The following is a 24,872-nucleotide window of genomic DNA, read 5'->3' as shown; positions in this document are numbered from 1 at the left end:
CTTGAGGAGAGGTCTCACCACCGCCTCCTTCAAGACGGTGGGGAAATAACCCTCACTCAAAGAAGCAGATATAACCGCCTGGAGCCAGCCTCGTGTCCTCTCCCTAGCTGCGTAAACCAGCCAAGAAGGGCACGGGTCCAATAAGCATGTGGTGGAACTCAGCTTCCCCATAATCCTGTCCACTTCATCAGGGGTCACAGAATCGAACTCCTCCCAGATAACATTGACAAGACCGCCCGTGTCCTGATCGTCAGACTCTGCCCAGCTGGAGTCCAAACCGGTCCGAATCCGAGCGATTTTATCCAACAGATGTTGACCAAACTCCTCGGCACGACCCTGCAAGGGATCCTCCCTCACCTCCTGATTAAGAAGGGAGCGAGTCACCCTAAACAAGGCGGCCGGGCGATTGTCTGCGGACGCGATGAGGGTAGAGAAGTAATTACACCTCGCCTCCCTCATCGCAGCGAGATAAGACCTAATATAGGTTCTTAACCGCAATCGGTCGGGTTCAGATCGGCTGGACCTCCAGCAGCTCTCTAGGCCCCGTTTCCGCCGCTTCATCTCCCGGAGCTCCGCGGAGAACCATGGAGCTCGCTGGGATCTGCGCCGGGTCAGGGGCCGCAAGGGTACAACCCGGTCGAGTGCCTCAGTGGCTGCCCTTTCCCAGGCTTCCACTAAGGCATCCGCCGAGCTGTGAGCAATGGAGGCAGGTGGAGACCCCAGCGCCGCTTGGAATCTCTCAGGATCCATTAGGCGTCTGGGGCGGTACCATCTAGTTGGCTCCGTACCTCCACGGCGAGGGGTGGCAAAATGGAAGACCAGCCGCAGGAGGTGATGATCGGTCCATGACAGGGGCATAGTAAGTGGAAAGCCCCCACCAAGATCATCCAACCACCGTCCAGATAAGAAAATCAGGTCAAGGGTGTGGCCTCCCTCATGAGTTGGCTCAGAAATTACCTGCGTCAGGTCCATGGCCGTCATGGAAGCCATGAACTCCCGAGCAAGCTCAGATGAACCTCCCAGGGATGGTAGGTTGACGTCTCCCAAAACTATAAGTTTGGGGAACTCAACCACCAACCCTGAGAGGACATCGAGCAGCTCGGGCAGGGCTGCCGCTACGCGACTAGGCGAAATGTACACGAGCAGCAAGCCCAACTGCGCCCCAGAGCCAAATCTCATAAAGAGAGACTCACACCCGACTATCTGAGGAACGGTGGTCTCCCGCGGACATAAGGTCTCCCTAACGATCACCGCCACTCCCCCACCCCTACCCTGAGCTCGAGGCTGGTGTAGCACCCGGAAGCCTGGTGGGCAAAGATCAACCAAAGGGACCCCACCCTCTGGCCCCAACCAAGTCTCCGTGATGCAAGCCAGGTCCGCATGCTCACCCTCAACTAAATCCCTAATAAGGGGAGCTTTGTTGACCACGGACCTGGCATTCAGGTACACCAGCCGGAGCTCAGGAGGCTGCACATCCTCGCTCCCGGAACCTCGGGAAAGAAGCAGAGGGTGCTTCTTTGACTGCCAAGATTGAATTTAGTACTAGTAATGGCAGCTAGTCTATGAAGAGTTAAATTTCTGATCATTGCATTAGGTCATTCAACTGTTGCAAGCAAGGTAATTTCATCTCTGCAAAATAAACCAAGACAAGTCAATCTATTGAATCTGCTCCCAAGAGGAAATTGTGGTTTTTGATGATACCCTCACTACAAGTTATGAGTGCAAATCTGTGCCAAAACAGCAACAGAAACATTAAATTGTGCTTATTAAACATTGAGAAATACCCTATCCTGAAAGGACCCAAAGATTGTAATAAGGGTGTGCAAGGTATTCAAACCATTCCAAATTTGAAACATCCTCTTTTAAACATGAAACAATTGGGTGATATTTAAAACTGGCTATTCTGGCAATGCTGGAAGTATTCCAAGAGAGGTTGCACACCACAATGTAATCATTGTTTGTTATGTCATATTTTTTTACCGGAAACACTATTTAACAAGGCACCTATTATGCAATATAAGATTTTGGAAGATGCAAGTAGAGAAGGGTGCACAATATTAGAAACTAACAGGAGGGTTGGTCAGATCAACTATGACATAACCACACATTTCTTTCTTTGCTTTGGGCAAAAACAGAGAACGATATGAACAAATACATATGCACTGTAGCAGAAAGAACCCAAGTGACCAATAAAGAATATACTTTTGTAGATGGATTTCCACAAATATATTGTTTTAATGTGATGCCCAAGTAGTAGCACAATGGAATGACAAACATTATTACGGAGATGACAAATAAAAGAGTCGGCAGTTAGTAGAACATTATGTATATTTACTCCTCAGAAACATAAAAAGTAAATAACATTTCAAGGTGTGCAATTATTTTTCTAGCATAGTTATTCTTATCAGGTTGAAACTAAAAATACTGATACAGAAAGCAGATTGTGACCAGTACTAATCTGAAACAAGGGCAGCTTATTCAATATACATAAGCATAAATATTTTTTTCAAGAAATTCATAAAAACATGGACATAATTAAAGCTTGGCCCATATTGTAAGCTAATTTGTGCCCTGCACATGATGTAAATATGCCACGTTGTTTTATTTTAGTATTATTTGACCCTTGAATCAAACAAGATTTGGCATTTTTTCAATTCTGATTTTCATGCATCCTAAGAATTTACGGTAAATACATTGGGCAATAAATTCCATGGCAAGTATAAGCTTTTTTAGTAACCCAAATCACATACTTTTGTTATAAAAAGGAATTCTTTCTATGCCACAAATATTGCAATGATCAGTTACATTCTTCTTCTTTTGGCATCAAAACAAACTTCCAAAACTCAATAATAATACATGTCAATTACTTACACTGGGTTTTTAAATTTACTTAATTATATATTAGGGACAAGATACCAAAATCCAATAATAATACAACTACAACTACTTAGTTTTTGAACTTGCTTAATTACATATTAGGGACAAAGAAGTGATCGGTAGGGATCAGTAAGAATTCATGACTACCTTTTTTAAGACTATTCTCAGATATACTACCTTCCTTAATATCAATTCAAGTCAGTTGCTCACTATAAGGAGAAATATTTCTGAGTCATTTTCCTTTTTTCCTTAAACTATGCTCTGTACATAAGGAATTATTAAGAAACTCTCAGAATCAGTTATCTGTGTCAATGTTGTTTTTGATGGTACAGAATGAACAATTTTAATAAACTCAACAATCTGGACAGACAGCTTTCCAAACCATTTTTAATTTTGTTTGGACAACCTTCCATTTGCTAGGACAAGCTTAATTTGGTAGACTTAAATATAAGGATTCAGGATTACGTTTTTCTTATATTCTAATGCTACATATAATTAAAAGAAAATTCAATTATTCTAATTCTCTAATTGGAGGTAATTATCAATGAAAATATTCTTTCCTTAATCTCCCTTTGAAGCCAAAGATGTTGGTAGGTATCATCTTGATTTTAATGTTATATTTTTGCTACCTTTTGTTTTTACTGGATTTTCTATTAATTTATAATATCAATGGACATTTGAATTCCAGCTACCAGCAGCTTTGAGATTCTTTCTTCATAATTCGCTGTTGGCTCAGACCTTATCAGTAATTATAAAACTAGCATGTTTCTCAATATGAAAACATTGTTTTTATTTGGCTGCTTATTTTTCCAATCTCCAAACTTATGTGCCTAACTTCTAACCATAACTAATAAGTTTAAAATGTTAATCTTAATATATCTTCTGACTTCTTATATCTCTCCACTGGGGAACTGCCCTTTTACCATTACAACTTACTTCTTAATCTTTATATTATACATAATATATCAAAAGAGATCTCAGTTCTGTTAACTTAGGACCCTTTGCTGAAGGATTTTCCGAAGTTTTTAGAAAGTACAGGCATATGTTATTTCCACAGATTGAGGAACTCAGCATTTGCTCTCTTGACTAATCATTGCTGGGTATTGTGATTCTAATCTATAACATTTGCAGAGTCTTAATTTCCCATTCTTTGACATTACCCCATCACTGAAGAAAACCAATTTATGACTGAAATGTGCTTAATGACTGTTATGTTTTTGTTCCATGCTGATTTACTTTAGAGATCAGTTAAGCTCCTTTTTTGATAATTTACACACTTTTGTAAAATGTCTGTCAAATTTTGATACAGCCTACTTAATTGGTGGTGATTTTTGCAGGTATTGTTATTGTCAACAGCTTCTTTGGTGTCCTGCTGTGGCTTTGAGACTTAATGATTTCTCAGAACTGACAGTATCTTCATCTTTTATGTCAATGTGTTAACACACCTAAACCAAAACAATTCCTTCTTTTCAGCAGATGACAGATTAGGAAAATGCAGCACACAACTGACATACAGTGTAATATTCGTCTAGACTGTAATGGCAAAGATGTAGAAAATGGAAAACCATTACTGAAAATAATGCTAGATATGGGGAGAAGCAACATACCTAAAGGTGATGTGTACAGTATTTCTATCTATAGTCCAAGCAATATTCTATAATATTCTTCTCATTCTATTCACTGCATTCCCACTCTTAAGTTTATCTTGGGATGTATTACGAAGTTTTAGATTTATGCAGTTATGTGGGGAAATAGAAGAACATTAAACTGTTGTTTTTTTTTTAAAAAATGTACAACTAACTCATTTAGTTATCCAGAATTATGATATGTTTACATACATAATGAAGGTATATACAATAATTAGATAACTAAAAGTTATATCATAATGCTTTTAGCTCTCAGTAAGAGCGGGCAAATGAATGAATTCTAAGTATATGATGTTCTGCTTTGGAATTACAGTTTTGCCAGTTATCTGCAAATATACAGGATACCTACTGGACCACCAGTGGCTTCAGTTCATCTAATAATATTGAAAAGAGTAGGATCTCTGTGGGCCCCTGCTCTTAAAAAGCATGCATCTTCAGAGGTCATGGAGATGGACCTCTGTCACTTCTCTTACTTCTTTGAAAGCATTCCTCCCAATAGTAGGTTGGATCCAACCTTATTGTTACTTGAAACCATTAAAATATGCTTTTTCAGAGAACTTTGAAATAGATTGTTAATGAAAAGGAACCTCAGTCTAAGGCAATGGTCTTCAAACTTGGCCCTTTTATGATTTGTGGACTTCAACTCCCAGAATTCCTTAGCCAGCGTCCACAAATCATATTGCTAAGCACATTTGATTTGTGCTTAGATTGTAAGCCGCCCTGAGTCTTCGGAGAAGGGCGGGATATAAATGGGATTAAAATAAAAAATAAAATAAAAGTCATTAAAGGGCCAAGTTTGAAGACCCTGGTCTAAGGAATGGATGTTGTGGCTCTTCTTTGGGACATTATTGCTTTTTCTATTGGTTATGATTACTTTTATTTTGGTGTACCTTTTTCTGCTGAAAGCCACTTTGAGTCTTGCTGAACTGAACAATATGTAAACTATAGCAAATAAGCAAATAAACATCATATCCAATTTTCAAAGACAAACATTAAATCCCCCCTGCTTTCGTGAGCAACAATGTAAGCCTCCAGGAACAGCTTTAATATCAAACTCATTTTTAGAGGGACAAGGAACCTTCAAGAAATGGAAAAAGACAAATTGTTTAGTATCATCATAATCCTTATAACTTCACATGTTTAACACTCAGAGATGTGTGAACCTTTCCCAAAAAGAACCCAAATTTTACAATGAGGCAGACTCTACAGTCAAGAACTTTTGATTCTGTAAGATTGTAAAGCTATTAATCAAAATTATAATATAAATCCGTATTAGCCCAAGAAGAAAACGCTGGGTCATTAGAGCTATTTTACCGTTTCCATGAGGACCCTGTATGCCTGCCCATTTTTGTTTCTGTCCTGACAAAGGACAACATAAGTTTTCCTCTTCTTTCTTCTTCTCCTAATGTCTCAGACTATTTCCCTGAACTTGTAATGGTGAGGCAATTGAGGCAGAACTATCTCACACTTTTCTTCATTGTTTGGGCAAGGCAGATATCTTAGATCTGAACATTCAGGTCCATGATCATTTGATATGGAATGTAACATCTTTGCACACAGCAGATGAGATTTTTAAGTTACACCAGGCAAATAAAAATTACTTCTAACAGTTTTTTGTTGTTTTTTTGAAAACTGTAGAGTTGGAGACTGACATAACGTGATTCTAACCTGGATCCTGGGAAAGTAGAGACGTCCCTCATTTCTTATTTGTTTCTGGTTCACCTCCTGCGCTTTAAAAGTTAAATTGATTCTGGATTGGAATCTAATATAGGTATTTATTGTAATTTTTGCTGACATAGCTTGAGAGACTATTGTCTGTATTAATGTATAAATGTTTATACCCATCAAGCTATTCAATTTTGGTATTAAAACATTATGTATTGTGCAGAAAAGAAATAGGAAATGGTAAGACTAAGAAAAAGAAAATAAAAAACACAGATGAAACTAGTTTCTACTAACAACATCGATTATACTTCTCTAAACCTTTCTATCCATATCTTACATTCTTGCTTCCATCACATGCTTATACTATTTTTATGTACTGCCTTTTGTTCTTTAAAATTTGCACCTCTCTCTTTCTGGGGATCACATCATGTGATGAAATATGCAGTTGTCAGCAATAGAACTGTGGCTTTCCAGGCAGGAGGTATCACATTCCAGAGTAGGGCCCAGGCAAGAGACATAGAGCTGAACTGGATGGGAAGGGAGGAAGAGATTCAGGGTAGCCACACTTTAGAACCTCCCAGGTTATAATTATTAGGTTAGAAGGTTATAGCTTCAGTCTGATGAGATTCTATTAAAGGTAAAAAGGTTCCCCCGCACATGCGTGCTAGTCGTTTCCGACTCTAGGGGCCGGTGCTCATCTCCGTTTCAAAGCCGAACAGCCAGCGCTTGTCCAAGGACGTCTCCGTAGTCATGTGGCCGGCATGACTAGACGCCAAAGGCGCACGGAACACTGTTACCTTCCCCCTGTAGTGGTCCCTATTTTTCTACTTGCATTTTTATGTGCTTTCGAACTGCTAGGTTGGCAGAAGCTGGGACAAGTAACAGGCACTCACTCTGTTACGCGGCACTCGGGATTCGACCCGCCAAACTGCCGACCTTCTGATCGACAAGCTGAGCCTAGAAGAAGCACCGATCAGCTGGAATGTTGCAGCCTCTCCAGGGTCTTTTTTTTTATTGAAAAGTTTTAACATACAATTTTCCTTTGAAACCCCCCTCCCCCTCCCTTCTCCCCCCCTACCTCTCCCCCCTCCCCCCCCTCCCCCCCCGACTTCCCAGAGCTAAATACAAGGTATATATATAAAAAGCAATCATAAACAATCATATACTAACAACTATAAACTCTACAATCCATCACTCTCTAGCTTATATAGGATAAAACAAGCCTTAGTAATATTAAATATATATAAAGAAACTAAAATAAAAAAAGAAAAAAAAAGAAAGAAGACCTATTCAAATGCTACATAAAACTTCTTAGCCTCTCCAGGGTCTTGTGATTTACATTCAGATGCTTGGCAACTGATTCATATTTATTATGGTCACAGTGTCCCAGGGTCATGTGAAGTGACCAAAACCTTTTTTGGGGGTCATCAAGTTTTTGACACCTTGCTAGGCAACTGGTGGTACTCGGATGTTGCCATATCCTAAAAGTGGTACAATGGGTGAAAAGGTTGAAAAGCCCTGGACTAGAAGACCTCCCAGGTCCCTTCCAGCTCTATTCTATTCTATTCTATTCTATTCTATTCTATTCTATTCTATTCTATTCTATTCTATTCTATTCTATTCTATTCTATTCTATTCTATTCTATTCTATTCTATTCTATTCTATTCTATTCTATTCTATTCCTTAATGAAGCATATGTAATAAATTGGTTTTTTTAAAAGCAAACAAGTATATTTTAATAGCTCCTTTCTTTGCAGGAGAAATATTGGGGCTTCTGGGACCAAATGGTGCTGCTAAAAGTACAACAATTAGCATGGTAATTGGAGATGTGGATCCAACTGCTGGGCAGGTAAGTGTAACTTGTACTTTTAAAAAGCAAAGTTTATTATGGTCTTTCTGTTATTTATTATTGTACAGTAAAACTGTGTATCCAGTTTATAAAGGTAATGGCAATATCATTGCTTTAAATCAGCTAGTCAGTGGAACACCTACCCCCAGAAATCGTAAGCACTCCATCACTGGAGATTTTTAAGAACAGACTAGAGTCATGGCGAACCTTTTAGAGACCGAGTGCCCAAACTGCAACCCAAAACCCACTTATGTATCATCAGGTGCTGGGTGGGCGTGGCCCTTTGGGTGGGTGTGGCCAATTGGGTGGGTGTGGCCAATTGGGTGGGCGTGGCTGCAGTGGTAGCAGCAGACTGGGTGGGATTAAAAAGTTCAATCAATTCCAACTTTGTGAGAACTTTTTTTCCCGTGAGAAGTTGAAATTGATTGATTGATTGATTGAATTTTTTTTTGTACATGGCGGCGGAGGCCTAAAGCGAAAAGGTTTTATAAAACCCAGCTGAACTCCTAGGACTGGGGCAACGGTGCACATGCCCACAGAGAGGGCTCTGCGTGCCATCTGTGGCACCCGTGCCATAGGTTCACCACTGTGGGACTAGACAATTACCTGTCTGAGATGGTGTAGATTCCGCTTGAGTAGGGAGCTGGACTAGAAGACTTCCAGGGTCCCTTCCAATTTTATTCTATTCGATTCTGTTCTATTTTTTGTAGTGATCACTCCATTTTATATTCAACCCACATTCATTCAACATCCACTCATATTTCACTTATTTCTTGTTATTTTACCACCCACACTTCTAAAACACTATTCTACTGCATTCCATTTACCTTTTTTTCTGACATACTCAATTCTCACTTCCATATAACAAAGTGGGCAAAAACATGCTCTTATACACAGTTATTTTCACTTATTTCAACAAACATTCAGTCCTCATAACAAACCCTACATTACCTACTGTCTTTCTCCCACAAACTGCATCTCTTAAAATTTCCCCATCGGCTTTTCCCTTATCAAAAAACATTCTACCAAGGTACACATATTCATTTGCTTTTTCAGCATGTTCACTTCATTTTCCATGTTAAATATAATTACCTTAGTAATTTATTACTTAAGCATTAATTTTCAAATCTGTATCTCACTGCATTACACAAAACATTACACAATCTATTTTGGATTCTCAGTCAACAACACAACATTGTTGTAACGGGAATGAAGAGGAAAGTACATTCAGACTTGCAAGAATCTGTTACTATTATTTTATAAAAAGTAGCATTAGCATGTATGACAGGTTTCCTAGTTGGGTTCACCCTGAAGGGCTAATAACTGTCTGCAAACTAAAATAGCATACACTAAGGCTGACCAATATAGCTTCAGAATCACCAAAAGCAATTCTTATGCATTTATCCACAAATACAATAAACAGCCATGGGAATACCACATATCCTTGTTTTATTCCATATTCATTGCTGAAACGTTCACTAGGCATTCCATCTATTCTCACGTATGCATTATTTCCTTTACATACCACATTTAATCGCATTCAGCAATCACTTCATATTTTCAAAAGATAAGAGAAATATATGCCTTTGCAAAATAAACAAATTAAAAATAAACTTTCCCAATGACTTGCTAAAAAGCAAAACTCTGAACATCCAGCATAAAGTCCCAGTGCACTTTTTTTGCTTGTTATCTCTATAATCCTTTCAATCCAAATGCTACCAAGCACTTTTCCAAGTATGCTTAAGCAGAATAATCTTTCCCTTTAGAGGAACCACAATGGCAGCTTGTCCTCTTGTAATACAATTTTTAGCTTTCAAAAATGATGGTCAAACTCTGAAATATTTGTTCCTGCAACTAAAAGGTATCCTAAAATATATCTAAAATATAGCCACTAGACAAAGAGAATATTAGCATACCATATCCAAGAACACTAACTAGCAGTCAAACGACATGATGAAAACTTCTTAATTTTACAATGCATGTACAGACTCATCCATAGTTTCAACTGGGAAATGGTGAGCACTCAGACAAATCAGCCATCAACTGACACATAGAGATATACAACCTTTACATACTGTTCAAAAGAGATAATAAAAAATGTTTTAAAAAACCAAATAAAAAGACCAGAACACTTTCTCAACAGCAGTCAACACCAGAATTAACACCAGACAAAAATAAAGCAAGCAGTAAACAATGCTGCAATCAAGGAACTACCAACTCAGGCAGATAAGCAGTAAACAACAGCCTAATCAAGGAACTGTCAAAGAGAAAACAACATTCCCACCAACAGAGCAAGCTACTGTACATAAACTGAAAGAAAATCCCACTCCCTTCAGGCACTGAAGATGCTATTTAGTCTAGCAGCAAAATGTTTGCAAACAAACAACCAAGCTCAGGCAACACTAACGACTCCACAAAATGCATCCTTATATAAATCTCTGGAGTTAATTGGTCCGAAAGTAAAGTCTTATCGCATTAGAAGAGGAAAAGAGTGGACTGTATTTTGGCTATATTCATAGCCTGACATCTCTACCCCCACCTCAGAGTCAAGAAACAAAGTACTTATTCCTTTAGCTCTGTTCTCAAAACTGCAAACTTATAGTTCATTTTCTCTACTTGGTCAAAACTTAGAGTAGGTGAGGAAAAATAATAACAACAATAACAAAAAAAGCTTCTTTCAACATGTAAAAAACAAAAAAGTGAAGGAAATGATTGGTCCATTAGTGGGTGAAAGTGGCAAGAAGGTGACAAGCAACAGGGAGAAAGCAGAACTATTTAACTCATTTTTTACATCTGTCTTTACACAAAGGGAAAAAACAGACCAACCTTTCAAAAATAGTGACATAAAAAACACAATAGAAACACAAGTTAAGATAGGCAAGAAAATGATAAGTGAGCACCTGTCCAGTTTAGATGAGTTCAAATCACCAGGACCAGATGGATTACACCACAAGGTTCTCAAGGAACTGACAGATGTGATCTCAGAACCACTGAACTATATTTTTCAAACATCCTGGAGCACTGGGGAACTACCAGAGGATTGGAAAAGAACTGATATAGTTCCCATTTCCTGGATCCAGGAAATTACAGACCTATCAGCCTGACCTCAATACCTGGGAAGATTCTGGAAAAGATAATCAAACAACAAATCAGTGAACACCTAGAGGCAAACATGGGTTTGTCAAAAACAGATCATGCCAGACAAATCTTATTGCATTCTTTGACCAAATGACAAAATTAGTGGATCAGAGGAATGCTGTGGATATAATTTACTTGGACTTCAGTAAGGCATTTGATAAAGTAGATCACAACCTTCTACTTGATAAGATAGAAAAATGTGGGTTAGACAGAATCACCACCAGATGGATTCATAACTGGCTGACCGGCCGTACTCAGTGTGTGGTCCTCAATGGAACTGCATCTACATATTCAGTTCAAGAGAAATGCCTCCTGGCTCATGAAGATACATTTCTTATATTTGGGTACAAACAGGATATGCTGAGCTTTCAGGTTTCTTGAAACATTGTCTCACTACTTTGTTTATGATATTTTCTGAAAATACCTGAAAGGTTTGCATGCCACTGGTTGTCATGAACCTTTTATTTATGATCAAGATATTGTTGAACCTTATACAGAGCCTTGAAATATTAACTGGTATTTGCTAAATCAAGAAAAAAATAATGAAATTCCTTCTTAGTATTTAGAAAAAGTAATTGTAATGGAGTAACAAAAAGGTGCTTTCACTTTTTGTCTCCAGGGAGAAAATAATCATCACAGAATACAAATACAGCTGAATTGGCAGTTAACATTTATAGAACACTGACTTGGCATTTCTACACTTTTATGTCCCAAAAGAACATTATTCATGCGGAGAAAGACTTCTTCCTAATTGAGGTATTTCCAGTGAGATTTAAAGATTTAAGAAACACTCACAACTAGCACTGTGGAGGAAGAGCTTCTTTCGATAGTGCTAATATTATATTCCAGAAGCACACTGTTGTTACTTGCGAAGTCGTATCTGACCCATCGTGACCCCATGGACAACATTTCTCCAGGCCTTCCTGTCCTCTACCATCTTCTGGAGTCCATTTAGGCTCACGCCTACTGCTTCAGTGACTCCATCCAGCCACCTCATTCTCTGTCACCCCCTTCTTCTCTTGCCCTCAACCTTTCCCAGCATTAGGCTCTTCTCTAGTGAGTCCTTCCTTCTCATTAGGTGGTCAAAGTATCTGAGTTTCAACTTCAAGATCTGCCCTTCTAAAGAGCAGTCAAGGTTGATCTCCTCTAGGACTGACCGGTTTGATTGCCTTGCAGTCCAAGGGACTCGCAGGAGTCTTTTCCAGCACCATAGTTCAAAGTCCTCAATTCTTTGGCGCTCAGCCTTTCTTATGGTCCAACTTTCACAGCCATACATTGCAACTGGGAAGACCATAGCCTTGACTATACGCACTTTTGTTGGCAGGGTGATGTCTCTGCTTTTTAATATGATGTCTAGATTTGCCATGGCTTTCCTCCCCAAGAGCAAGTGTCTTTTAATTTCTTGGCTGCAGTCCCTGTCTGCAGTGATCTTGGAGCCCAGGAAAATAAAATCTGTCACTACCTCCATTTCTTCCCCATCTATTAGCCAGGAATTGAGAGGGCTGGATGCCATGATCTTGGTTTTCTTAATGCTTAATTTCAACCCAGGTTTTGCACTCTCCTTCTTCACTCGCAACAAGAGGCTCTTTAGTTCCTCTTCACTTTCTGCCATTAGAGTGGTATCATCTGCATATCTTAGGTTGTTGATATTTCTCCCGGCAATCTTAATCCCAACTTTTGATTCACCTAGCCCTGCCTTTCTCATGATGTGCTCTGCATATAAGTTAAATAGGCAGGGCGGCAGTATGCAGCCTTGCTAGACTCCTTTCCCAATTTTGAACCAATCAGTGATTTCGTGTCCTGTTCTCACTGTTGCTTCTTGATCCGCATATAGGTTTCTCAAGAGACAAATAAGATGGTCTGGTACGCCCATCTCTTTAAGAACCTGCCACAGTTTGTTGTGATCCACACAATCAAAGGCTTTAGCATAGTCAATGAAGCAGAAGTAGATGTTTTCCTGGAACTCCCTAGCTTTCTCCATGATCCACCGTATGTTGGCAATTTGATATCTAGATCCTCTGCCTCTTCGAAATCCTGCCTGTACTTCTGGTAATTCTCGATCCACATACTGCTGGAGTCTAGCTTGTAGAATTTTAAGCATAACTTTACTAGCATGTGAAATGAATGCAATGGTGCGATAGTTTGAACATTCTTTGGCATTGTCTTTCTTTGGAATTGGAATGTAAACTGATCTTTTCCAATCCTGTGCCCACTTTGGGTTTTCCAAATTTGCTGGCAAATTGAGTGTAGCACTTTTACTGCATCGTCTTTTAAGAATAGCTCAGCTGGAATACTGTCACCTCCACTAGCTTTGTTGTTGCTCAGCTTTCCTAAGGCCCATTTCACTTCACATTCTAGGATGTCTGGCTCGAGGTCAGTAACCACCTCATCGTGGTTATCAGGGACATTAAGCTCGTTCTTGTATAGTTCTTCTGTGTAATTTTGCCACCTCTTCTTAATCTCTTCTGCCTTTGTTAGGTGCCTGCCATTTCGGTCCTTTATCATGCCCATTTTTGCATGAAACGTTCCCTTCATCTCTCCAATTTTCTTGAAGATATCTCTGGTCCTCCCTATTCTATTGTTTTCTTCTATTTCTTTGCACTGTTCATTTAAGAAGGCATTCTTATCTCTTCTAGCTATTCTCTGGAATTCTGCATTCAATTGGGTGTATCTTTCTTTTTCTCCCTTGCCTTTCGCTTCCCTCCTGTCCTCAGCTATTTGCAAAGCTTCCTCAGACAGCCATTTTGTTTTCTTGCATTTCTTTTTCTTTGGGATGGTTTTAGTTGCTACTTCTTGTACAATGTTGCAAACCTCTGTCCATAGTTCTTCAGCCACTTTGTCTATCAGATCTAATTCCTTAAATCTATTTGTCACCTCTATTGTATATTCAACAGGGATATGATTTAATTCATACTTGAGTGGCCTAGTGCTTTTCCCTACTTTCTTCAGTTGAAGCCTAAACTTTGCAATGAGAAGCTCATGGTCTGAGCCACAGTCAGCTCCTGGTCTTGTTTTTACTGATTGTATAGCGCTTCTCCATCTTTGGCTGCAGAGCACAGTCAATCTGATTTCTGTGTTGACTGTCTGGTGATGTCCATGTGTAGAGCTGTCTCTTGGGTTGTTGGAAAAGTGTTTGCTATCACCATCGTATTCTCTTGACAAAATTCTATCAGCCTGTGCCCTGCTTCATTTTGTACTCCAAGGCCAAACCTGCCTGTTATTCCGGTTATCTTTTGGCTTCCTACTTTAGCATTCCAATCCCCCATGATGATAAGGACAACATTTTTTGGTGTTAGTTCTATAAGGTGCTGTAGTGCATCATAGAACCGGTCAATTTCATCCTCTTCAGCACTGGTGGTTGGGGCATAGACTTGGACTACTGTGATATTGAATGGTTTGCCTTGGATTCAAACTGAGATTATTCTGTCATTTTGGGGATTGTATCCCAGTATTGCTTTTCCTACTCTTTTATTGACTATGAAGGCTACTCCATTTCTTCTGAGGGATTCTTGCCTGCAGTAGTATACCCGATAGTCTTCTGAATTAAATTCACCCATTCCTGTCCATTTTAGTTTGCTGATTCCTAAGATGTCGATGTTCAGTCTTGTCATCTCTTGTTTGACCACATCCAGCTTGCCGTGATTCATGGATCTTACATTCCAGGTTCCTATGGAGAAAAAATCTTTACAGCATCAGACTTTCTTTTCATCACCAGACACATCCACAGCTGAGCGTCCTTTCAGCTTTGGCCCAGTCGCTTCATTCTTTCTGGCATTACTAGTACTAGCCCACTGCTCTTCCCCAGTAGCATACTGGATGACTTCCAACCTGAGGGGCTCATCTCGTCATATCTTTTTTCCTTTTGGTACTGTCCATGGGGTTTTCATGGCAAAGATACTGAAAATGGTTTGCCATTTCCTTCTCCAGTGGATCACGTTTTGTCAGAACTCTCTGCTATGACCTGTCCGTCTTGGGTGGCCCTGCACAGCATAGCTCATAGTTTCACTGAATTACGCAAGCCCCTTCGCCACGACAAGGCAGTAATCCATGAAGGGGAAGAAGCACATATGTTGTCTGAATTCGTACCCATAATATAAAATGGAATGGATCATAACTTTTATTTTGAAAACAAGTTCTCAAAACTCTTGTTTTAACACATAAAGATCTATATACATGTAGCTAGCTGATTGTCTAACACTGCTAAAAATTAAATGCACCTCTCATTTTAATTCAGAAAGTGCTTGTATTACAGGATAGCCCTGCAGATTTTGACTGATCTAGAAAGATATGTAGAGTTAGTTCTCACTATTATAAATCTGGGTGATAATGTAGGCCTTATCTTCAAAAGCAATCTATCTAATACTTTATCTCTCTTTGTTCCCATGCCCCAAAAATAAGAAGAGAAGGAAATCAAAGGTACTTTTTTACCATGCCAAGAAAACAGTATGGCTGCATTTGTGTAGGTCATCAAAGATTTGAATAACAACCTGAAAATGACTTGCTACTAATAAAGACTTTGAAAACAGATAACAAATCCTGAACTGCACAGAACTCTATGGCAGCTTAGTTCACTGGTTAGTGAATATTAGAAGAGGAAGCAAATTCTAATCATATGCTTCACATTGCTATTGTTATATATAGACAATAATCTAGTAACTCAAACCTATTAGACACCAAGAACAGAAAATACAATTCAAAATATCATTTGAATAGATATATTTTCCTAAATTGCTAAATAGTAGAGATTTGATTCCTTTAGTATTCAGATTATATTTACCCAAATAAGTATTCCATGATATTAACTCTGAACAGATTCAGGGTTTTAAGATCCACTATTTATTCAAGCAAGTGTCTGAACAATTGTCCATATCATTAAGCCTATTGACAAAAAATGGCATTCCTTTATTTAAAATACAGTTCCAAGATCAAAATGTAAGTTCATTAAACACACACAGAGACACACACACACACACACATTTTAATGCTGAGGTTGTGCATTTGTAAACTTAAAGTGCTACTAGTTTAATCCTTATTACATTGTAAAATGTGTTTTTTATCAGGTTGAATAACATCCCCTACGAAAAACAAATACATAACAGATTTGAAAAGCACATTTTTTAGCCAATGAATCCCCAGAAATACTTATGAAGTTCTGGAAGAAATTTACTATACTTGGATAAAAAGTTACCAAAAGCTCTTCCCAGCTCATACATTTTCAGACCCTTTGTTTATATGGGACGAAATAATAATTCTATGTAGTGAGGGTCATAAATTTAGTACTATCATTATAGCTATTATGTAGAGATGGTATATACCATCTCTTTCAGTAGGCAGAATATTGGAATATCTGCTGGTCAAAACTCAGGCAGATATTCACTGCTTGCTTTCTACTCTTCTCCTCCCCCCCCCTTCACTGCTTCCCTTCCTCCCTCAAAGGAAAATTCTTGCTAGGATTGCTCTTGGCTCCCATCCATTTGTATAATGACCTGCTGGATGCAATGTGCTTACGTCTATCCTCCTATCTGCATTGTACATTTAGAATAAATCCTGTAGAAACTGGCCAGATGTTTTAAGCTACTCTCTGAAAGGAGAGAGGGAGCCGAGAGGAAGGAAAGAGATAAATCCAATTGCATAACCACATGAATTATGAACAATAGCCTTTTGGAAGCGGTCTTATGTTCAGATGTATGCCCAGACGTCTGGATCATGTCAATTGCTGGGAGATTTCTAAGCAAAAGCTGGACCTCCAACACAAAGAAAAGATACGTAAATATCGGACGGAGATACAGGTTGATACATTTCTATCCAACTCTATGCCTCGCCGTCAGAGAGAGAGATAATGTCCTGCAACAGTCTATGGCATGATAATCAGAATAACTGGGTCACTGATTATTTTTGAGAGATTTGTGTGTTTGTGGGTGGGTGCTAAGTGAGTCAAGGACTGGAGGGAAAACATTCTAACTCCTGACAGAATTACAGACGCATGCTGTAAGAGGACTAAATTGGGCCACTGATTCTTGTTAAACTAAACCTGTATTCTATCCAGAGTGTAGCTAATACTGACACTGAACGCACACTTTGCTTCACAGATACAGTGCAATGAACCTGAACACCCCAAACAAGAGAACGTGTCATTTCTTCACCACTGCCACCATCACTACTAGCAACCATCATCATCGCTACCAACACATTATATAAGGACAAAGGAAACAAAGGATAAAAGGAAAGAACTTCCAATTTACACAAGGGACTCTTTTGTTAGCAAGGCTTCCTGGTTCAGTCCTCCCTGGACATGTCTGATCCTGAAATAACCAGGTGTTGTAATTTCCATGATGCACAATTTAGGTGTCTTCATGACTCTTCCTAAACTATATGGAGCACAGTTAAAGCTACACACTCACCAGCTCTGCTCACGTTGTGCCATCTTTTTTGTCCACAACATTTGTCTTTCTATTTTGAAATGTCTTATCAAATACCAGCAGTTTTCATGATTTACTTTTATTTCAAAATGATTAACCTTCACAGCATGTAACCAAAAGTCTTAATGCTCGCTTGTATGTACCTAAAGCGTATTTTCAAAGTTAACTCAGAGAATGACATAATTAAAACATTCTTAGGATTTTAAAAAAAAATCTGTAAATAAATCTTAGCGTTTATGATCTTTAAAAAGAAGCTGGTTTGTAATTACCGCAGCAAATGTGAAATTCAGGTTTTGCCTTAGGATTGCTGTAAGGTCTCCAGCGAGCTTTGCAACTTTATCTTTCATCAACAGATCTATGACTTTCCATTAGTTTTCAAGGTATCACAGCTTTTGTCTTCCTGTTGCCAAGATTAAAATGGCTACTGCTGAGAAGCAGCACAAGAGAGATTTAGATTGACATGCTTAGGTAAGATAGTACAAAAGCCACCCATATGTCTTTAAGAAAGAATAATGGATGTGGAAATTTCTGAAGTCTTTAGTCTAAGTCAGACCTCAGACTGAGCCACCTTTTCATTCAGCTACAACTTTAATTCAGAGAAAATAATTAAACCCAATGTTGTACTGGATGGAAGCAAAGAGACAAGCACTGGATACAAAGCAATCCTGACAGATGAAAAGGTGAGGATCACAATTAGAAGAAGCAGAGAGAACCTTTACAACAGAGTGGTAATAAATACTGAATTTAGGAATATTCATTTTTGAAATTCTAGCCTACAGCTCTGCAATACCCTAGAAAGTAATACAATCATTTGCATTCTAATTTCACTGGTTAAGAAATGAGCAGCCAGCAGCAAGATTATTTTGTGTGACAGCTGGAATGTCAAACTGCACTATGCAGCTAATAACTATGCTGCTAGTACAGTTTTGCAACAATTAAGAGCATAAGATTTTGCCAGAACTACAGTTAAAAGTTACTTTACAGCACTAAGATATATGTACACACAAGGCTAGCACATTTCCATGAGCTGGAAAATAATTTGCGCTTCTCTGTATGACTGGGTTATTTGCATGATTTCTACATTCCAGCTATGCAATGCAACAAGTTTTTATTGGTTGACTTGTTTCAATAAAATTAAAAAATGGCTTTGTTAATGAGAACTGTGTTCCAATATAATATGCTTAGCTGTTTGCTTTTAAAATGATGTTTAAACGGCAGATCAAACTGAACCACATAAACTAAGAACACATCTTAGACATGAAGACAACTTTCTCATTCTGCAGTTGGTTAAACATATCAGGTCAGATTCAGTTTCAAATGGCAGAAGTGAAAAAGGGTATTGCTTACTAGCCTCATTTGCAACCACAAATTTAAGAAATCACACGATGGCCTCTTTTATTAACACCAAGGTACGTCTCCTGTCTGCAGAATTAAGGGTAACAAAAGCAAGTTTCTTCTTTGTATGTCTTACAAAGCATTTAGATTAATGACTGATAACTGACTTCCAGAGAAAGTGGCAGGAATAGATCACTTGGAAGTCCTAAAGTGTAGTGTAAGTAACAAGTAAAGATCTTTACCATTGCTGCCTTAATTTCAGTTGGAAAAGCTCTAAGAGTAGACATTGATTCTATTAAATGTTACAATTTAATTAACTCTTTTATTAGGTGTCTGTACTATTGGATGGCAAAACAGAATAGAATGGCAAGGCCTTTTCCAAATTAGTTTCTGATTTCTATGATTTGTTGCTAGTCATGCTTTTTTTTAAATGAAACAGATTCTAAACAAGACAGAAAACATTAGATCTTCTTCTGCGAAGAAGAGCCCAAACCCGAAACCCAGCAATCTATAACATGAGAAATTCTCACTCTCCTACTTCATGCAAGCTACTAATTCATATGTAAACCTTTGGAGGACTACCACATAGCCCAAAAGATAGCAGCTTAGCACACAACAAGGCCCATGTTTTCCCCATTAGTCACGAATCTGCAAAGCGAATACATAATAACATGATAACAATATTATTATTGTCTTAGTGAATACTATTTGTTACTGAATATTGAATAGGATAATTTTAATAAATATAATTGATTTAATCACATTTAAAAATCTCATGAGAAGTGGCAATCTCCCAAGGCTCCCCCCATAGAAAACCTACTTATTTAAGGCACCATCACATCAGAGTCTGCCTTTAGTCTCTTCCTTGGACTATATGTTTGGAACCATGGCTATATAATTCTCAAAAAACTCACCTCTAGTTCCTGCTCCCTCTGCAGGGCAAATTGTTTGAAAGACTTGACAATAAGGCCAGCGTTTGAGCAATCATACACAAAAATGGAGGGGCTGCCCATCCACGTTTGTAGATCGTATATGGATAACGGGATATATTGAGTGTAGTTCTGTGAAAGAAAAAAATAAGTTCATGTATAAGTACAGCAAGCAAATAGCCAAGAAACCTATTTAACTAGGAAACAAAATGGGATTTCTTTATGTCACATTTTAATTGAAACCAACCTAATTGATACTTCTTGCAACAAGATATAAAAAAAACCTTCTTACATACTAAAGTTGGTTTGTTTTCATGTATGTAGCTGTGTATGTGTAATAATAATAGTAGTAATAGTAGTAGTAAAGAAGAAGAAGAAGAAGTAGAAGTAGTAGTAGTAGTAGTAGTAGTAGTAGTAGTAGTTGGAAGGGAACTTGGAAGTCATTTAGCCAATCCCCTGCTCAGGCAGGAAACCCTATACCATTTCAGACAAATGGCTGTCCAGTCTCTTGTTAAAAACTTCCAGTGCTGGAGCAGGTTGTTCCACTGATTAATTGTTCGAACTGTCAGGAAATTTCCCCTTAGTTCTAGGTTGCTTCTCTCTTTGGTTAGTTTGTGTGTGTGTGTGTATCTATGGGTCTATGTCTATGTCTGTGTCTGTATCTATGTTGTGTATAAATAAAAATTATGTATGAAAAAGGAGGGAGCAAGAAAAATAAATCTGTTTAAAATGCAAATGTTATGAAAAATCTTCTGTCCTTACTTTCACATTCACATCCAATTACAGAAGCGCTCAACGAAGAGCTACTATGTTCAGGATGTTCATGCAGCTCATTGGGTATTCTAAGTAAAATAAAAATAAGTGGTGGCATCACCTGGACCATCATGCTACTTTTGATACTGGATGTAATATGCAGCCATAATGGTTAGTAATTATAAATAGACTAATTTTTCATATATTTCTCTAATATCCACTAAATTAATTCCCAATCAAATGTCCCTCTAGGAATATGTTACTGCCTGAATTAGAGCAACATCCTCTTTTCAAATTGACAGCTTATCACAGGACTCATTAAACTATTATTGGAAATCAGTGTACAAATGTAGCCACAAGAGAATATTGGGACAGCTCAACAGAAAGAACCTCATAAAGAAAGCAGATGGCACAACAAGATTCCATTTAAACAAGTCCCATTCAAGTATATTTTCTAAATATGCATAATATATGTATATATATACTTAAATTAACTACTAAATTTTCCTTGGAAAAGAAAAATGAGGATACATTGTGATCCTCAGACGATAAAAGAAACAATAGTGAAATCACTTCTGATGCGAACACCATGTTTTCCAAGTTGCTTAAGTTAGCAGAAAATAATATTTGTAATAAAGTACCAACTTTTAATAGTTTAAGCATTAAACAAAAATATGTGCTTTATGCTTTTTTAACTTGTTACAAATTATGTGCGGTAATATGCCACGAAACTGAAAGTCTGAAAGAATAAAACAGAAGAAAGTGGGGAAAAGTAGCAACTTTGTCACATTGTTCAGGTTTTCCTTTCCATCATAGTGCGTTCTTTTTCTCTGATTCATAACTCCTCGCCATTCACAAAGCACCACTGAAGAGCAGAAGAATAATTCTGAGACTTTTAAAATCCCCGCTGAAAATGTATGATTTTAAAGAAATTATAAAATATATAGGAAATAATTGAGAAAAGGAGAGGTTTGGAGAGTGTCCATCCTTTCTTTCTAGAGTCCATTAATGTCTCATTAGTCATATCCCTTTGTTTCTCACGCTGTGAGGAAGAATGGAAAACCTTCAAAGGGATGCCTGTAAGAGAGTAATAAAGGTAAAGGTAAGGTAAAGTTTCCCCCGCACATGCGTGCTAGTTGTTTCCGACTCTAGGGGCCGGTGCTCATCTCTGTTTCAAAGCTGAAGAGCCAGTGCTTGTCCGAGGACGTCTCCGTGGTCATGTGGCCGGCATGACTAGACGCCAAAGGCGCACGGAACGCTGTTACCTTCCCACCGTAGTGGTCCCTATTTTTCTACTTGCATTTTTACGTGCTTTCGAACTGCTAGGTTGGCAGAAAAGTAAGTAATAGACAGCTGCAACACTAATGCAGAGAGGAAAAATCATGTTATTTAATAGACGTCCTCAGACAAGCGCTGGCTCTTCGGCTTTGAAACGGAGATGAGCACCGGCCCCTAGAGTTGGAAACGACTAGCACGCATGTGCGGGGGAACCTTTACCTTTATTCCCTCTTTGAGATACTGCTGTCCTCTCTCCCAAGAGAGAGAGACAGGAAGACAGGCAAAAAGAAAGGAAGAGGAAAGGAAAAGATACATCCATCTACCATTCTTCTGTCGTGGCCCTTTCAATGCTACCACAAACTGGGCACGTAGAAGAATGTAACTGCAATTGCCTTTTTTCCCCTCATGCTAAATAAACAGAGGGAAAGCAGATGATGATTACATGATAAATGATCCGAGGCATAATTTCACATGTAAAATTCAGTAAACACCCAGTAAAATTATATGCGTGTATTGTAACCATGAAGGAGAAAGATATTAAAAATTGGCCAATTGCAAGGAATGTCAGATACAATATCAAAAAAAAGGATATAGCGTTATTAATGCAAGGGTATTCAGGATGGGAGTTCAACAGTGTCAAAGTGGTGAGCATTTGAAGTCTCACCCTGTATCTATATGCCTGCACTGCATGTGACACACATTAAAAAGGGTTTGGGTTTCGATCACCCAGTTGCAAGTGCCATTTTGGTGTTGCTGGCATCACCATACTATCACCCCCACCCCACAGATGCTTCTGTGATTAGTGGTTGCAATGCAAAGGTTGGAGCACTGGAAGAAGCTAGAATCATAGAAACATTTGGTTTGGTAAACATAGTAATTCCAGAAGTAAAATAGAGGTAGTCCTCATTAAATGACTGTTCAACGACCATACAAAGTTATAATTGCACTGAATGAGACTTAAAGAGTATTCCTTATAGTTATGGCCATCTCAGTGCCTCTGCAGTTATGTGTTTTGGGCACTTGTCAACTGGCTTGTAATCACAGCATCCATGGTCACGTGATTGCCATTCATTGCCAACTTCTGACAAGCAAAGTGAGCGGAGAAGCCAGCAAGAGGTCACAAATGGCAATCACATGACATTATACATAATGACCATGCAGGATTTGCTTAACAATTGCAGCCGGAACTGCAAAACTGATCATCCTAAATGAACACAATCATATGATGTCACACTTTACAACCGAGTTGCTTAGCAATTAAGTTGCCAGTCACAATTACCATCATTAAGAGAGGACTACCTGTAATATAATTTTTCATAGTCGACACTTGTTTCAAGCTATATAAGTATTGATTATGTATATAGACATTACCAGATGGGAAATATTACAATCACATAGAATTTATAGAACTACAATATTTCCAGGTGCAGACAGTAAAACACACCGTAAATTACTGATACAAGTTGAACTAAAAAAATTAAAGTAAATCTGATAAATAAGATATGGTCTCAAGAACATAAACTCAAAATATAAAATCAATGTAGGGAATATCTTAATTATGCTTAACTTACACAGCAAATATATGGGAGGAAAGAAGAGACACTGTGAATACATTTCAAAACAGGAAAGATCCATTTAGCTTTCAGAGCAAGCTTTCATGGTAGCCCTGGAAAAAAGGAAGATGAAAGCCTGGGGCAACAGGGCAATGACCTAACACAGACTTACAATTTGAAGCAAGGAAAGGAAATGTATTTCAATCAAGAATAACGGGAATTAGGAGAATATAATAATAAAACTACAATAAAAGATCTTTTGATAATCAGAAAAATCACAGGCAAATTTGCATTTCACATAGGAACACTCAAGGATTAAAAAAATTAAAATAACATATAAAATGGAAAATATGCTGAAACCATTCACAAACAGGATTATTAAATAATTGAAACCTTTGCTGACAGATTATATATTCAAGAACCAGTGGCATTAAAAATAAGATACGAAAGGCAATAGACTAGCTGTTAAATAAGAAAGTACCAGTCACAAATTAAATACCACAACCTTTCACTATCTTCAGCAACTTTAAAGTGCTAACGTATCTGTAGCAACAAACACAGAACAAGATCTTTTTTGCCAAGAGACTGAAAGAGGTCAGTTACATACCTAAAGCAAAGAAACAAGATGCCAGACAATGCAAAATTTGAATGATTGAACTTATTCTTTATGTAAGCAAAGTTTTCCTAAGATCTTTCAAAGAGAAATACTGTAAAATCCAAGAAAGAAATGCAGAACAAATGGGCAGGTTTTAGAAAAGACAGAGAGACATGAAATCAGATAACTAAGACAGATAATGAAAATAGCAACAGAAAAAGGAAATACATCACTTTCACTAACTACTGCAAGGTCTTCGTGCATGGGAGTATGTGTGCCTTCCAATTAGTGTTGACTTAGGGTGGCATCTGGACAAATCCACACAATATCCTTGGCAAGATTTCTGTGTACATCATACCATAATAACTATTAAATTGATATGTCAGCCAATTCCCATTCATGGATGTTTCAAACATAGTAATAGTGATAATAGCGATAAGAGACTGGACAGTAGTGATGGATGTTTCAAACATAGTAATAGTGATAGAGACTGGACAGCCATTTATCTGAAATGGTATAGGGTTTCCTGCCTGAGCAAGGGGTTGGACTAGATGACATCCAAGGTCCCTTCCAACAACTTCTTCTTCTTCTTCTTCTTCTTCTTCTTCTTCTTCTTCTTCTTCTTCTTCTTCTTCTTCTTCTTCTTCTTCTCTTCTTCTTCTCTTCTTCTTCTTCTTCCTCCTCCTCCTCCTCCTCCTCCTCCTCATTATTATTATTATTATTATTATTATTATTATTATTATTATTATTATTATTATTATTATTCTCTGCAGCATAAAAGAAACTACTTCAAGAACTGCATTTGGAGAAACAGAGTGGTTTAGAATAAAGGAC

At 38.1% G+C, this 24,872-nt stretch overlaps 1 protein-coding gene across 1 annotated transcript in view; it reads right to left on the bottom strand.

Annotated features, from left to right (window-relative positions):
• Positions 1-24,872, bottom strand: part of RPTOR (regulatory associated protein of MTOR complex 1) — a 438,767-nt gene that overhangs the window by 271,727 nt on the left and 142,168 nt on the right. Inside the window, exon 5 of the mRNA XM_083354435.1 lies at positions 19,845-19,991. Coding sequence (XP_083210561.1) covers positions 19,845-19,991 — 147 coding nt within the window. The remainder of the gene's footprint in view (positions 1-19,844; positions 19,992-24,872) is intronic.

Source organism: Vipera ursinii (assembly GCF_947247035.1).
Source record: "Vipera ursinii genome assembly, chromosome: 2".
In the NCBI taxonomy this organism is placed as follows: domain Eukaryota; kingdom Metazoa; phylum Chordata; class Lepidosauria; order Squamata; family Viperidae; genus Vipera; species Vipera ursinii.
Note: the sequence above shows the minus strand (reverse complement) of the source record. Positions and strands in the feature narration are given on the sequence as shown.